The 16,372-nt window shown below is 42.0% G+C and overlaps 2 protein-coding genes across 4 annotated transcripts in view; one reads left to right on the plus strand and one right to left on the minus strand.

Moving 5' to 3' along the window:
* The window catches only part of IWS1 (interacts with SUPT6H, CTD assembly factor 1), a 51,715-nt gene extending 49,288 nt beyond the window's left edge, over nt 1-2,427 (plus strand). For 2 of the 3 annotated variants that reach the window (XM_069066855.1, XM_069066853.1), the window contains exon 14: nt 2,045-2,427. In XM_069066855.1, coding sequence (XP_068922956.1) covers nt 2,045-2,176 — 132 coding nt within the window. In that variant the 3' untranslated portion in view covers nt 2,177-2,427. The remainder of the gene's footprint in view (nt 1-2,044) is intronic. The other variant, XM_069066854.1, reaches the window with a different exon arrangement.
* Nucleotides 2,428-5,078: 2,651 nt separating this feature from the next.
* The window catches only part of LOC138145272 (coagulation factor X-like), a 31,644-nt gene continuing 20,350 nt past the window's right edge, over nt 5,079-16,372 (minus strand). Inside the window, exons 9-11 of the mRNA XM_069066937.1 lie at nt 15,897-15,955; nt 14,741-14,858; nt 5,079-9,229 (exon numbers count right to left, since the gene is read on the minus strand). Of these exons, the coding sequence (XP_068923038.1) occupies nt 8,652-9,229; nt 14,741-14,858; nt 15,897-15,955 (755 nt within the window). The 3' untranslated portion in view covers nt 5,079-8,651. The remainder of the gene's footprint in view (nt 9,230-14,740; nt 14,859-15,896; nt 15,956-16,372) is intronic.

The raw sequence follows: 16,372 nt of genomic DNA on the forward strand, positions 1-16,372 counted from the left end.
GCTTTAGCTAATAGTGTTTATGGAGTGAAGAGAGTGCACTCACTGTCTTAACCAGGAATGCCAAACTTTGTCATTTGTGATTATGACCCTGACATATAATTCAGGTATCCTTAAATTTGTCGTCATAGACTACAGATTACAGGTGCCTTTCAGAATAATTTTGTTCAAATCATGCTTTTAACAAGACAGTCTTTTTGAGTCCCTGAGTGATAACAAGGGAGATGACACATTCAAAATCAGAAATTACTTTTTAAAAGCTGCTGTCTATTATGTCTTACTGAGATGGACACTCAGTCCTTTTCATAGACATCGTAAAGGCATCATAGATAGGTCCTAAAACCCTCTTTCCTCCTTACTTCTCTTCCTTTGTCCATCTCCCTTTCTTTGCATCTTTTCATTTCCTCTTCTTCCCTGCAGTCTCTTTCCTCTCCCTTACCCCTGTTTCTTTCTGCCTCCCTCCCAACCCTTTTGTCTTTCCTCTCTTCAAAAAGCCTCTTTCTACTTCTGAATTTTCTTTCCCCTTCTATTATCTCTCCTCTCAGTTGCTGCCATCTAGTGTCAGATTTGAGAACTGTAGCATTCCTGAAGAGGAAGGCATCACTTTTCTTCATTGGGCATACATGAAGTAACTTCTGTGTTGTGTCAGGATGCATTAAGTGCTACCTATGTGTATATTTCAGTTTCATTGGATTAAGATGAATTAATACATAACCTGTGCTTTCAAAGGCCGTACAGTTTAAGAGGGATCATGGAATTTTAGAGCTGAACCTCAGAGATCATCTTAGGCTAGGGGTTATGTTCTTTTGCATCGTGGATCTTCTTTGTTAGTCTGATGGAAACTTATAACCCCTTCACAGGATAAGGTTTTTACATGTATAGAATACATAAAAATACAAAAGAAATCAGTTCAAATGATTTGAGATACAGTTAGCAAAATATTTTTTAAAAAGCAAATTCACAAACCTCAGATTAAGAACCTCTGACTAGTCTGACTACCTTAGGTTCCAGATGAGTTCAGAAAGATTGTGAGACTTGCTAAAAATCTCATGCTGATTAGTGCTGGAGGCCAAAAGATATATGGGCAGGCACACGATATATTTGAAAACTCTATTTCTTCCTCTCTGTGTACTGGGGTAGCAGTGGTGCTTGATTGTAAGCCCAGTGAGTCACATCCACCATGCACTTAGGAGCCCACTGTATTTTCAGAGATAAACAGTGCAAGATAGGAGTGTCCTCTTTCAGGCCTCTACAGCGAGGTAGAAAGCCACAGAGAACCTAGGATGATAAATGTTTTTATAATGGAAAATAATGACCATTTTCTTTAACTCCAGAATACTTAAGAGTTACACATGGTTATCGTAGATTATAAAAGAACAATAGTAGAGCTATTAAATATAAAGGATAACTAGAGGTAGGTAATAAAGTTAAAATGTCTTAATTTGTAGTGACAAATCTGGATTTGTTCATTATTTCAGACAATTTTTATGAGTTTTAAGTTCCTTCAATTAAGAAATTTCTTTTTCCCCCCTTTTCTTTGTAAATATTCCTGCATATAAAATGAGTTAGTTATTACTTATTTCTTACTCTTTAGATTCTTCTGACTTGTTGGTATTTTCTTCTCCTCTTATGTACACGTCCCCATTGTCTTGTAAGGTTTATACTCTTTTGTGCCCTCTGTGGGATTGTGGGTTTTAAGTGGTCTTACTATGAGCTTAATTCTAATCAAATAGAATAGGGCAGGGTTGCTCTCTTTTTCTTTTTTTTACTTTTTAACCTATGAGTCAGTCACCTTAGGAAATTTTCCATGTACTAAGTAACAATAAATAAGCACTGGCAACATTCCTTCAGCTCTAATGCAATATCATAAATGTGTGAATTATTGTTACCACCTGCTGTGCACATTTGTCTTGCTAGTCCTTAGCCCACCAAAGCATCTTGTTATAATTATAGAAGATAATTTGACTGCTGTATTTCCATTGATGGAAGATAAAACTGTGTGTTTTCAATTTATGCTATTTTTTTAACTATTTTTTTTATCTATTAGTTTCAGGGGACTTCTAAGAAGGGAATCAGTCGATTAGATAAACAGATGCGGAAATTCACAGATATACGGAAAAAAAGCAGATCTGCTCATGCAGTGAAAATCAGCATTGAAGGCAATAAAATGCCATTGTGACCTTGCTGATGACATCTTTCATCTTTACTGTAAGAAACACACCATTGGACTCTTGGGAAAGGATGACATTTTAAATTTTTTAGTGTATCTGTAAATTGTTGGTTCAACTTCTGTATTGTGTCCTTGGACTGAGACTCCAAGGGCCTCTCTCCCAGTTGTATTTAAGCCGTTCTGTTGTGTACTTTGTACAGATGAATACTTGTTGTGCTGTTTCAGACTTTAGACAATAAACGCCCATCTGGTTTTGGGAAGCTGTCTCTTCATTGTTTCAGAAGAAATGTGTTTATGATAGAAAATCACATGGCGTGCTTTATGAGAGAAGTTAAAAGAGCTGTAGCTATTTTGGAAGGTTTTTCAACATTCTCATGTTTCTTCCATATTCTTTAGATTGCCAGGTTGCCTAATCCATTTGATTTTATGCAAGATTTTATGTCTAAGAATTTTTTTAGTAGCCTACAGTGCTAAGTTCCAGAAAGATGATCCGGTACAGCAGCAGTTCACTCTCCAATAGATGGAAATAGGGCTATGATAATTAACTAGAGAAGCAACAGCCTCAGTTATCCAGAGCACAGTCAAGAGACTTGAATATAGACGACCCCCCCCCCCCCGTTCCCCAGGCTACATGTCTCCACACAGATCCACTGAAAGGCCCTCTTATTCTATACATTCTAACAAACTTAATTGTCTGGTTTCATGGGACACAGAGTGACAGCAACAAATTGAGGAGGGAATGCTGCTGAGGTGGGTGTGCTGACAACAGAGGAAGACGTCTTAATATTTCACCGAATCTGTTCCCTCATTGATTTGGGGCCCCACCCTACAGCAGTGCAATTTGAAATCCATTATAATTTCTCATCCTGTGCGAGTGATTCTTGTCTTAGGCCTTCCATAAATTCTCCAGAAAGAATTTACCCAGTGTACCTGAGCTCTTCCTCCAGGTTTGTTTTGTTGTTGTTAACATTGTGTGGATACCTATACAGCCCTGAGGTTGACTCTTACAAGAAGACAAAAAAACACATTTTGGCCTATTTTAGCATAGGGACAAAAAAGACTCCACACCCCACTGACCTTTGGAGTTCATCAGTGCAATATATAATACAGGACAAGAATTGACGTCCCTTATGATAACCTCAAAGCTTTAAGGAAAAGAGATTCCATTTCAAGGAAATGATGCAAATTTTGAAAATACTTCCAATCAAAAAAGGTTACATTTCTGAAATGAATCTCCTTAGGAAACTGATAAACAGTGAAATATTCCCTGACAGTATCAAATATATGTAGCATATCTCCCAGAAAAATAATAAAAAGATTAAGATTCTTTCACCAAGTTCAAACATAACTAGTCTTTAAATGAGAGATCTAGGGAATATGGTCCAAGTTTGTATTTTTTAGTATTTCTGTTCCTGACAGTGGGATTGAGGAAAGTTTTAAAGAATACTTACCTTCTTCCATGCTTATGGGAGAGTGGATCCCACTGTTTGCTGGTCTGCATTAGCCATTGCTTTATTCCTGGCCTGTCATCTCTTTCCACACCAGCATAAAGTGTCATCCTAATCATGTTGCCATCTCTGGATCCTCTCATTTTCCTGTTATAATGGCAGCAGGCTCTCCTGAGAGAGAGACATCCTTTCATGAAGACAGCCAAATAACAGTAGGGCATCCCCAAACAACTTTGGTGCTATGGAGGCAGTATGGAATATCTGGTCTCATGAACATGTAGGTATCAACAAGTCATCAAGTATTTGTTAAGTGTTTACTATGTACCAGGCATTTTTTTTTTGGAGGGGGGAAGGCAATTGGGTTAAGTGACTTGCCCAAGGTCGCACAGTGAGTGTCAAATGTCTGAGGCTGGATTTGAACCCAGGTCCTCCCAACTCCAGGGCTAGTGCTCTACAGGCATTTTACTAAACACTGAGTATACAGAGAAAGTTAAAAATAGTTCTTATCCTCAGAGGAGCTCATAATCTAGTGGATAAGGCAGCATGAAAACAATTACATACAAATAAGCCAGATACAGGGTGAATTGGAGATACTTTCAGGGAAAAGATACTGGCATTAAGAGGCACCAGGGAAGGCTTTTGCAATAGGTGGGATTTTGATTGGGAATTGAAGAAATCCAGGAGGCAGAGGTGGAGGGAGAAATTTCTAAGCATGGAAGATAGCCAGTGAAAATGCATCCAGGAGATGGAGTGCTGTATGCAAGGAACAGCAAGGGAACCAGTGTCGCTTATCACAAAGTATTTGGAAAAGAAGGAAGGATCAAGGTTATGAAAGGCTTTGAAAACCAAAAAGGATTTTGTATTTGATTCTTAAGAGAACACTGGAATTTTTTTAATAGAAGTGACAAGGTTCGAGGTACTTTGGGAAGGTCGATTTGATAGCTGATTGGGGGCTAGACTGCAGTGGGAATAGATGAGGCAGGGAGAAGAAGGTTAGGTGATGAGGCCTATGTAGACCAGATACATTTTGCATATGTAAAAAATCCGGAGGGATAGCTAGCACCAGCCTTTCATAATGGAATGATAGGCTGAAATTATTACAATGGAAATGCAGGGGGCAAAAAACGACTCAAGATTTCAGGTCTCTTGGGTTAACCTTGTCTTTTCTCTCGAGGTATAAATATACACCATAACCTGTAAGATGTATGCTTCACAAGACTTACTTGGCACTCAGATGCTCATGGTGAAAAGGGGTAGGGCATATCCCACTCTTTCAAAAATTCTCCCTTTGGAGAATTGTGTGTTCTGTGCATTTTGTTTCACTTTCAGCATCACAGGTCCTGTGAAAAGAGTCACTCTAGGATCCCTTTTAATATCAAGCTCCTGTAGAACATCTAAAATAGGATTAGATATATACAATCTTAATTTGCACAGCATTTTTAATGAGTATTGCTGTTCTATAAACCAAGGTACAATTTTAGTCACTCAAGTTAATAGGTCAGGACTAGGGAGTTTGGATTTTCAGATACCCGGGAGCTAGCTGGGTGAGTTTATTTCATGGAAGGCCAGGCAAGAGGATTTTATCCATTCATTCATCATTTATTGCAATGGGCCTGGAGAAACAAAAATGCTATTGCTCATATATGATTTCCATACTGAGTGAGTTCAAGATGTGTCAGGATCTGTTTTAGCTATGAATGTGAAATCAGTAGGTGGGGAATGGGTTAGATTTGGGGAAGGTTTAGCTCTGAGTGCCAAAAATGGTCTTTCTGGGGCCATTTTACTCTCAGTCTTTATGAACCAGTAAGCCAAGTAGATAGCTCTTAGAAATCTTTGGAAGCTTCCCTAGGAGGAAAGAGAAGTGCCTTCATATATTAAATGTCTCATTTCTGCAGTTAAAGAGATGAATGGGGATGGAGAAAAGGAATGTTCTTGTCTCAAGGGAGTTGTGCTGTTTGTAAAAGAACAATTCCACTGGTCTTACCTTGCATGTCTAAACAAGAAGATATTGAAGTTCTTTTCATTCTTTCACAGATATAAAGCTGAAAGGGTCCCTCAGAGATCATCCATCCAGGCCCATGCCCTCATTTTTACAGATAAGAAAGCTTAAGGCCCAAATGTGACTTGCTCAGGTCATACATTAACAGGGCAGGGATATGAATCCAAGACCTTTGACTTGAAGCCTGGTCTCTCTCCGCATTGTGCTTCATCTCTAGTCACTCCCACCAACCATTCCAGACTTTCTTTACACACTATTTTCCAGTCAAACTGGGCTACTTTGCCCAACCTCAGCCTCTCCTCTTCTCCCTCAGTGTCTATGGACAAACTGTCTCCAAATAGCTGTTAATGCACTTCCCTCCTCACCTCCCCCTTAGATTCTTTAGGTCTCAACTCAGGTGCCAACTTATACTCAAAGCTCTACTTGACCACTAACACCCCAGGTTTTAGTGTTCTCTCCTTCCTTAAATTACAAGTATCTATCGTTCTATCTATATCTATATGTAGATATGTAAACATAGATGTGTGTGTGTTGTGCCCCCACCCTAGTGGGGTTAGCACATAGATTGCCCAAAAGGACATGGAGAATGAGACCAGGCCAGGAAAAAATTCTAAGGGAATCCAACAGAGGAGCTCTGAAATTCTATAGTTGTATGTTGTTTTTCGAGGGTAATCTTGGAATTGGCCTATTTAGTTTTATTGTAATCTATAAACGTGATGGGGGAAATTTTGCTACAAAAATCACCTGAATCCTTTTTTTGACTAGGGGGAGGGCCAAGCGGGGTGGAAAAGTATGTTTTTTGAAAACTTGAAACATCAATAAACTTTTAAATTTGCATTTCAGTTATCTACATTTGAACGGATAAATTTGATCATATAAAGTGTTCATAACAACTTGTCAGTTACTGCAAGCCCCCTTCACCTTTCCTTGTCCATTCATCCCTGTACATTTTTTAAATATAGTTACACTATGTACTCTCTTCTGGTTTTGTTTTCTTTGTTTTATATTATTTCATAAAGATCTTTTTAAAATTGTGTTATAGTATTCTATTACTTGAGTATGCCACAGTTTACTGAGCTAGGACTCATTTTTTGGACATTTTGGTTTCCAGTTTACAAATAGGGTGACAATATATTTGAACAAACATGTCTTTTAATTTTTTTATAATGTTTTCTGGGCCATAGCCCTAATAATGGGACCTTTGAGTCAAAGAGTATGATTACATTTGTAGCTTTTATAGCTTACTACCAAATTGTTCTCCAAATTTGAAGTTTGGTGAAATTTTTATAGAGTATATGTTGAGTTTTTCCCTGGGCAGCTTTAAAAAAGTGCACAACTCTATAAATCAAACATTTATTAAGCACCTACTGTGTGCCAGGCACCATGTTAGGTACTGGGGATATAAATACAATGAATGAAATGATCAGCAGGAGCCTATATTCTAATGGGGTGGACAGTAAGGACAGGGACAAGTATATACAAAATAAATATAAAAAGAATGCTTTCATCAGCCATCCCCCATGCCTAGAATGCTTTCCCTCCTCTGCCTCCCTGCGAGTTCCTGCTAAAATCCCAACTTCTATGAGAAGTCTTTTCTGATCCTCCTTAATCTTAGTGCCTTTCCTCTCTCGATTATCTCCAGTTTATCCCTGTGTATACTTTGTTCACAGGTAGTTATTTGACTATTCTCTCCCCATTAGACTGTGAGCTCTTTGAAGATAGGGTCTGACTGTTCTTCCTATCCCCATCACTTAGCACATACCCGGCAAATAGGAAGATTCAGAGATACTTTTTAAGGGACTGACCATGATAGAGTAAGAATTCAGTGAGTGTCTATAATTGAGCTTTACAGAAATAGTTAGGACTTAAAGGGTATAGGTGGGTATAGAAAAGTTTGCTTGTCAGTGATTTGAGCTTTGAATCTAATGTGGCTCTTGGCATATATTTCTGTCCCCACATAGACATTACCTCTCATATTTCCTTGTCATGTAATAACTACATATACTTGTTTTCTCAGGTTTGGTCGTGTCTGTTCTTCACGTCTCAGAGAGAGTTGGGAGAACTCACATGGATGTAAGTAGCAGCCCTAGTCTTCCAAAAAAGAGAATTGATAACACTGACCTCTTTCTTATTTTAGTTTATTTTATTCTCAATTTAACAAACAACAAAGAGAATCTCTGAATACAAAGTAGCACAGGAAAAGAAGATTTCTTTGTGAAACTACAAATTTCAAATTATGTATAGAGCATACACATATATAGTATATATACACATTTGTATATGTATACATTTGGGGCAGGGGAAGCAACTGGGGTTAAGTGATTTGCCCAGGGTCACGCAGCTATTAAGAATCTGAGGTCAGATTTTAATTCAGGTCCTCCTGACTCCAGAGCCAGTGCTCTATGCATTTTGTATGTATATGTACACATGCATATTGTGTACATATATGTGTATATTTATACTGTTTATCCGTACATAGTATGCATGCATATATGTGTGTTAGCATATTTTACATATGTGCTCATGTGTTTTGTGTGTATGCATGTGTGTACCTACATACACATTGGGGGGGGGGTCAAAGTTTTCCTGCCTACCTGAACACTGGTATTTTACTCAAATTCAAGATGAAGAAACCAAAAAAATCCTCTAGACATTCAAATACAATTCAGTTCAATTCTATATAATCCCTGGCAGATCCACTGCTCAGAGGCACCTTTCCATTCCTTAGTTTGCTTCCTTTAAGCAAAATGGAGAAGATGAGACCTAGTTCCCTCCAGGTTGTTTATTTTTTTTTTTACCTCAGTTGATTCTGGATAATGAATTAAGTTGTTTCCAGATAATGGCCTTTAGTAGCATTTTAAATAAATCTTTTATCAAATTATAATATATGCCTTTGTAGGTTATTTTTATTTACTAAAAACACTGGGGAGCATGAAGTCTCACTTGACATTAGGTGTCCTCAGCCTTCCACACTAAGTCAACAGGTTTGGGAATACTCCTTCCTACCATGATAGGTATACTCTGGTCAGATCATTATTCATTTTGAAGTTGGAGTTACATCGCTGGCCTTGGGCACAGCTTCAATGGTCTCTTTGATCCATGAAACGTAATTGGAAACTCGAGTGTAGACGCCATACTTGCCTTCTTCAGCACAGCCTTCTCCCCAGCTGATAACACCTAGCAGGTACCAGGTATCCCGGTAGAACACAGCCAGGGGCCCACCACTGTCTCCCTTACAAGAGTCCTTCACCTCCATGCTGTAACCCGCACAGAACATGTTATCTGTGATTATCTTGTTTGTTGATTTCCGGCAGGTTTCCATGCTGATGACTTGTAAATCCACACGCATGAGGAAACGGGACGAAGGACCTAGGTAGTATGTGGATCCCCACCCACTCACCATCGCTATCTTCCCTTCTTTCGTTAGCAGTGTTCCCAGGTTATGGTTGGGAAGGCAAATAGGAAGGATGTATTTGTTAAAAACCACATCTCGGCTCAGGTAGAGAAGGGCCATGTCATTGTCATAGTTCTCAAAGACGTAGTAAGGGTGCATATGAATTTCCTTCACGGGAATCTTCTCTTCACTTGGCTCTCTTAAAAATTTGTCGTGATCACCTACATTGGTATATAATGACAGCAACAACTAACATTTATATGGTGCTTATCTAAGTGTTTTACAAGTACAATCTCATTTGATCCTCACAACAACCCTGGGAGGTAGATGCCATTATTTTCCCTATTTTACAGATGGCAGAGGCTAAGTGACTTGCCCAGGGTCACACAGCTAATAAGTGTCTGAGGCTGGATTTGAACTCGCTTCTTCCTGACTCCCACCCCAGCACTATTCACCATGCCACCTAGCAGCCTCAAAAATAAAAGATGACTATGGTGTCTTCAGACATGGAAAACTTGGAAACGATATAGCTTACTCTTCTCTAAATTCCTATTTACGTGATAGTTTGAGATATCCCAAATAGCATTTAATTATTCGAGGTTATACTACGGTAAGATTCTAGACTTGGAGTCGGGCTACCCAGGATTCACATCTCATCTCAGCATTTATTGGGCTTATCACTTAATGTTTAGGAGTCTTAGTTTTGTCCCCTGTAAAATTATAATAGCACCGCCCTCACGGGGTTGTTGGAATTAAATGTGATGGATGATGTATGTGAAGCCTTTGGTGAACCTTTAAGCTCTGCCATGGTTGTTAACAAATCACACAAGTAATGATGGTTATTCCAGGGACTTAGGGGGAGCTTCTCTTTGGAAATGGCCTTCATAGGCAGCATCACATCCTTTTGGATGCCCTCAGTGGCAAGAGGCTGTGTGGTAGAATGGGTAGAGACTGGCATCTGAAAGACCTGAATTTAAATGCTACCTCTAATGGAATGGACCAGCCAAGTGGGACGGTGGGTAGAGAGCCCCAAGCCTGGGGTCAAGAAGACCTGAGTTCAAATCCAGATCCAGTCACTCACTAGTTTTGTGACACTGGGCAAGTCACTCAACCCTGTTTGCCTCAGTTTTCTCATCTTTAAAATGAACTGGAGAAGGAAATGACAAACCACTCCAGTATCTTTGCCAAGAAAACCAGGATCACAAAGAATCAACATTCTGAAATGACTGAACAACAACAATGGAATGGCTTTGTGATCCTGAGAAAGTCACTTAAATTCTCATTCCCATCAAACAACTTTCTAAAACTTGCAGAGTTTTCATGGGGGAAGGAGTTTCCATGAAGGAAAAGTAGTATATCCTTAATTGTAACAAATCTCTATTCTTTGAGGATAGCTCTGCTTTTTAGAAACAATCAAAAGTGATTCAGAGTCACCTGCTAAGTAGTAAGAAAAAAATTGCAATAATAATAACAATCAGTGTAGCATTTATTAAGCACTTGCTGCATGCCAGGCACTGACAACTTATGCTTTAAGGTTTACAAAATACTTTTCTCACAACACTCCTGTGTGGTAGTTAATATAAGCTGAATGACCAAACTAGATTGTTCCTTTTTCATCCAGTTAAAGCTGGAAGGGATTTCAAGGGCCATCTAGTACAACCCCTTTCATTTTTCAAATAAGGAAACTAAGACCCAGCGTGGTTGAGTGACTTGCTGGAGGGTTATTGCACAGTTATTACTAGGTTTTTCTGACTCCAGATTCACTGCTCCAGTCACTGCACCAAATACTACACAGGCCCAGACCAAGATGTCATTTATAAAATAGGGGCATCCCTTTCCTTTTGTGGCTTAAAAACCTTTCCTGAAGGTATTTCCAAAGAGAAGCCCCCCCAAAGTCTTGAAGCAACGGCAACATCAGTTGACAGCTGTGCATCTCTCACAGTGCAGAGGAGGTATGTGAGCTCGGGTGGCTTTGTCAGAAAGGCAGAGACAGCCTGGGACTGACTGTGGGTATGATTCCTTTTGAATCCCCACAGCTTTATAACAGAACTGGACTCCCCTCCGTGCACTCCAGACATTCTTGGCCATTTCGTGATTTAAAAAGGCATTGAAAGTGTGGCTTTTCCCCCTTCAGATGATAGCTATTAAACCTCAAGCCAAAAAGCTAGAGTTGGCCATTAAGAAATTACAGAGGTCATGTGACTGACACCAATGGGGGCGGCCGCTGGGCCGAACCAGAGGGGCCCGGGTCCCCGCAGCCCCCTTCCCCGTTACACATCTCGCCACTGTCGGGGCCCCACGGAAAGATCCAGTGTCGCTCGGCCCCGCGCTGGGTCTGGTGTGGCCTGACCTGACCCAGCCAAGATGCCCCCGACCCTCTTCCAGAAGCTGTTCAACAAACGGAACGGACTGGGCTCCCCCGGCCCGGCGCCCCGGACCCCGGCTGCGTGTGCAGCAGTTCCGACGGGGTCTGCAGGCGACTCAAGAAATCCCTCCCCTCAGTCCGCACCGCCCTCCCCGTCCCAAGCTCAGCCTCAGCTTCTGTGCTGATAAAGAAATTCACCACTGCGGGTCTGGGGCCGAGGTCATCCTCACTGTGCCCACTGCTGTCAAAGTGGACTCCATCCCCACCTGGCTCCATTCTACCAGAGTGAAGCCTGCTGTCACCTCAGCATGGAAAGCAGAAGTCCGCGAGGACCCCCTAAAGCTAAGACTTATCCCATCCCCTTCCTGATCCTCCTTTTACCTCCTTGCGCGGTCCCCCACAATCCCCATGCCCCCAGACCAAGCTATACCTGGGTGGTGACCACAGGAAATGGACAATCCTGGACTTTCCAGAACCCAGAACATATACGGCTCCCCCTCAACTCCCTTTTCCTCCCGAACTGGACTATTTGGGGGCCCACCAGCAGATGCAGGCTACCTGCCCTGTTCAGATACAGGATGTCCATGCGCCCGCGCTTGTGTCACAGCTTACCACCTGCCCTCTTCTAGACCCAGTGCCTCCCAGTGCTACAGGGCAGGCGGCAGTGGGGGATCGGACCCATTGTTCCGAATCCATACAATCGGGTCTGACACCTGGCCACCCATGCTCGATCTCACCATTCAAAACCCCTCTGACCCCGCCCGGGGAGTCCCAGTCTCTCAGGTCCTGGGAATCATAGTCCCTGAGGAGGAGGAGGCAGGTGGGAAAGACGGTAATACTAACTGTAACCAAGTAGCCTCCTGTGCCCCCACCTGGTCGTCACCCCATTGGTCCCAAAGGGGACTTGGCTATCCCTGCCCCAATAGGGAACCCCGATGTCCAAATCACAATACCAGCTGTCACCACATGGGCCCCAGTCAGGTCATACGCCCCCCCCCCCCCTTGAAAGATTCAGGAATCTCACAACTATCAGGCCCCCTTACTTACCCTCCTGTCAGCTGTTCACAGAACACTTAACAGCCCTAACCACAAGTTGGGAAAAGATTGCTGGATCTGTGTTGAACCCCAGCCTCCTTACTATGTAGGGGTGGCACTAAATGCCTCGGTCACCCCTACTTCCAGCACAGAGAATTGTGAGTGGGACCACCCAAGGCTCACCCTCGGGGATGTACAGGGAACGGGTATCTGCCTCATATCATCCAGCACTCCTTTATCCAGCTCTAGGTACAGCTCATTTTGTGGACCAGCCCAGGAGATTCGGGCCTCTAGCTCAGACTACTTTCCAGCCCCTCTAGGAGCCTGGTGGGCATGCCACGATGGCCTTACCCAGTGTGTTTCTGCTACAGTGTTCCTCAGAAAACAACACACTGAGGGCCCCTGTGTATCCTAGTGGCCATAATTCCCCGGGTCACCCTTCTTCCAGGTGAACAAGGTTGGCATTACTTTTCCCCAGAAGGGCAACTGAGCCACCACCAAAGGCTGGCAGTACCACTCCTCATCCTTCAGTGGGCTTGGGCCTTGTGGGATCTGTAGCAACCAGGATGGCAGCTTTGATTAAGGGGGAGGCCAACTATCAGGCCTTAAGTACACAGGTAAATATTGACCTCTCCCACATAGAGCAGTCCATCTCAGTCCTGGAAAGACAGAACCACAGAGGCCTTGACCTTCTTTTTCTTAAACAGGGTGGCCTGTGTGTAGCCCTTGGTGAGGCTTGTTGCTTCTATGCAAACAATTCTGGAGTGGTGCAGGAGAGTCTGAAGTTGGTACGCCAGAATATTGCTAATAGACAGAGGGAGCTGGAAAATTCTGAGAATTGGTATCAGTTTCTGTTCAAGACATCCCCCTGGCTCACTACATGGGCATCAGCCTTGGTTGATCCTCTCCTTCTCCTGACCATAGCCCTGACTGTAGGACCCTGTCTCATTAATTGCTTTCTACAATTTGTCAAGTCCCGTGTCAACTCTGTTAAAATGTTAATAGTCAGGGACCCCTGCTACCATCCTTTAGAAATGGAATTGGATGATGTGGCCCCAGCCATGTCAAAGGTTTGACATAGCTACAAAGAAAAGTAGGGAATGTTGAACACAACTCCACCTATTTGATGTGATCCTCCCCTAATTGATCTGTGAGCAGGAATTTCAGCCTGGGATAAAATCCCTGCTCCATTCTTCTCCGTCCCCTGCCCACCCCACCCCCCTACCAGATATTCCCCATCTCTGCCCATTCTAGGTTCCCTGTCCCTCAGCCTAGGGAAAAACTTCGTGGGTGCAGGAAAATTCAAATATACACTGACCATATATACCGATTGTAGTTTCAGCTTACATAACCTGACTATCGTAATCCTTTAAAAACCAGCACATTGTCCATGCCAACTCACTGATCTGGGTATGTGACCCTGACAGTCCCACAGTAATAAAATCCACTTCCAAATTAAAAAAAAAAATTATAGAGAACTTGGGGGTACTAATTGAGGTCATAAAATCTAGAGCTGGAAGGGACCTTAAAAATCACAGGAACCTCAACTTAGAGACAGAAAAAACTTTAGAAACCATGTAGTTCAACCTCCTGATTTTACAGCCAAGGAAACTGAAAATCCAAAAGAAATGTGTCATGCCCAAATTCAACCAGGCAGTAAATAAGAGATGTGGGATTCGAATCTAGGAATTCCAACTCCAAATTCCATATTCTTATCATTGTAACACACTGCCCCTTCTAGTCATAATACAATGAACCGAGGGAACTTCCAAGTGAACAAAAATGTTGCAGAAGTGAAATTCCAGGGAAGTCACCTATTAGACTTGAGGACGTGCAAGAAGTGGATAAATATAAAAGTAGTCCCATAGGATTTCCCTTAGTCCAGTCACTAACTCTAGGATAGAATGACCATCCAGCCTCAGGGAACCATCTAATGCTGAAGTTAAAGGACCTTTAAAATTAAAGCTTCCTCCCACTGCCACCCAGGAGTGATAAGCGTATGAGGAAATAAGCCGATGATCAGAGTGCTTCCAGTGGAAGATGAGCTTAAGTGGAGAATAAAGGAATCACAATTACCCCAGAATTTAGGTATCGGTAGTTCAATGGTTCATATTATTTTCTCTTCGTTTTATGTGAGCTTTTTCTTTTTCATAAGAGAGAAGTTGGCTGGGGTATGTGATCATTAGCAAAGTGTCCTGGATGTAGTAGGTACTGAGTAAATGGTTTGCTGATGATTGGCAACTTCTGATTTTCCTTGAATGATAGCTAAGTCTGTGGAATTTAGCTGAGAAGCATGAACTTTAGGGCACCTTTGGCAATGGGTCTCACTCACCTAGAGTCACGTAGTGTGGCTTCATGCTCTCCAGGCAGTGTGCAGCGGTGACCACCCAGCGACTGCTGATTAAACTTCCACCACAGAAGTCATGGTTCTTTTCATTCCAGATCAAGACCTTAGGGGAGGGAAATGAAGTCACCTTCTCCCAAAGTCACCTTTCTATGGTACCCTGCACACACTATTTCTGTTATCACTGTGTATCCTTGTTTACTTGTTCATTAATGATAACAGTAAGTCCCTGTGTAGCATAGCATGTGCTGTGAACAACACCAAGACTGAACAAATCATGGAAATATGGAAAAATCCATACAGAGCCCAGCAACCCCAGACTTCCCATGTGCACAGTAGCTTTAGCCAAATGAAAGGATATAAGTCCTTTTTCATGACCTTGCACGGTAAACAGGCCAGTGTGGCTCCTGCCTTACGATCTCCATTGGCTCTCTGTCCCACCAGAGACAGAGGCAGATTTTTAGGAAAGTCCCCTGGGACTAGTGAGGAAGCACACCTCTTACCTCTTGGCAAAGAGCTAATATAGACAGTAGGTAAGCAGTGAGGCATACAATTTTCATGTGACCAATGTGTTGATTTTTTTTTTTGGCTTGATGATACTTGTTACAAAGGAGGGTTCTATTAGAGGTAGGGGGCATCACTAGAAAGTGAGTAGTGTTGTAGGGGCGGCTAGGTGGGGCAGTGAATAGAGCACCGGCCCTGGAGTCAGGAGGACCTGAGTTCAAATCCAGCCTCAGACACTTAACACAAAAACTAGCTATGTGACTTTGGGCAAGTCACTTAACCTCAATTGCCCTCCAAAAAAGCCAAAAAAAAAAAAAGTGAGTATTGTTATTTAGAATATATTTAAAAGAAATATTTCAACAGAAACTTTATTTTATAAAGAAAGGAAAATCTCCTGGGCTATGGAAGAAATGTGTAGGCAAATCATCCTTTTTCTCCCATCCTGACCTCTCACAGATGTAAACACCAGGAAATGGACAGATTATAGAGGCAGCAGGTTTTAAAAAAAAAAAAAGCAGGACTTTTAGAACAGAGCTTTGTCAATTTCCCCTATTTTTCCAAACTTTTTTCTCACTCCGCCACTGAAGGAAGATGGAAGATGGAAAGACAAAGACCAGACCTACAAAGAGAAACATGTTACCTGCCATGGGCACTTTCCCAGGTGACAGGAAGATCCTCCAATGATCTTGGTTCTGTCCTCTACAATAGGAAGAACATGAGTTAGGGTCTGCTGCAATTTAGACCTTGCCTGCATTCCCAACCCCATCTTCTATCATTTCTCAATAGGTACCCTCTGTTCTCACCAAGCAAGTCTGCTCATGAGCCCTACACACTGCTTCCTGTGTAGTATATTCCCCATTTTGCCTCCTGTCTTATCATGGTCAAACCCTACTTACCCTTCCAGTGTCCAGCTCCATTTCCTACCACTCCCAAGAAGCCTTCTCTGAGCCACACTGAAGGCTTTCTTTCTATCTATCTATCTTCCTTTCTTTCTTTCTTTCTTTTTCTTTCTTTCTTTCTTTCTCTTTCTCTCTTTCTTTCTCTTTTCTCTCTCCTTCCTTCCTTCCTTCCTCTCTCTCTCTCTCTCTCTCTCTCTCTCTCTCTCTCTCTCTCTCT

This window comes from Petaurus breviceps, unplaced genomic scaffold, assembly GCF_028583685.1.
Source record: "Petaurus breviceps papuanus isolate PSGF00001 unplaced genomic scaffold, PetGlider_PUasm1.0 90731, whole genome shotgun sequence".
NCBI classification, from domain to species: Eukaryota; Metazoa; Chordata; class Mammalia; order Diprotodontia; family Petauridae; genus Petaurus; species Petaurus breviceps.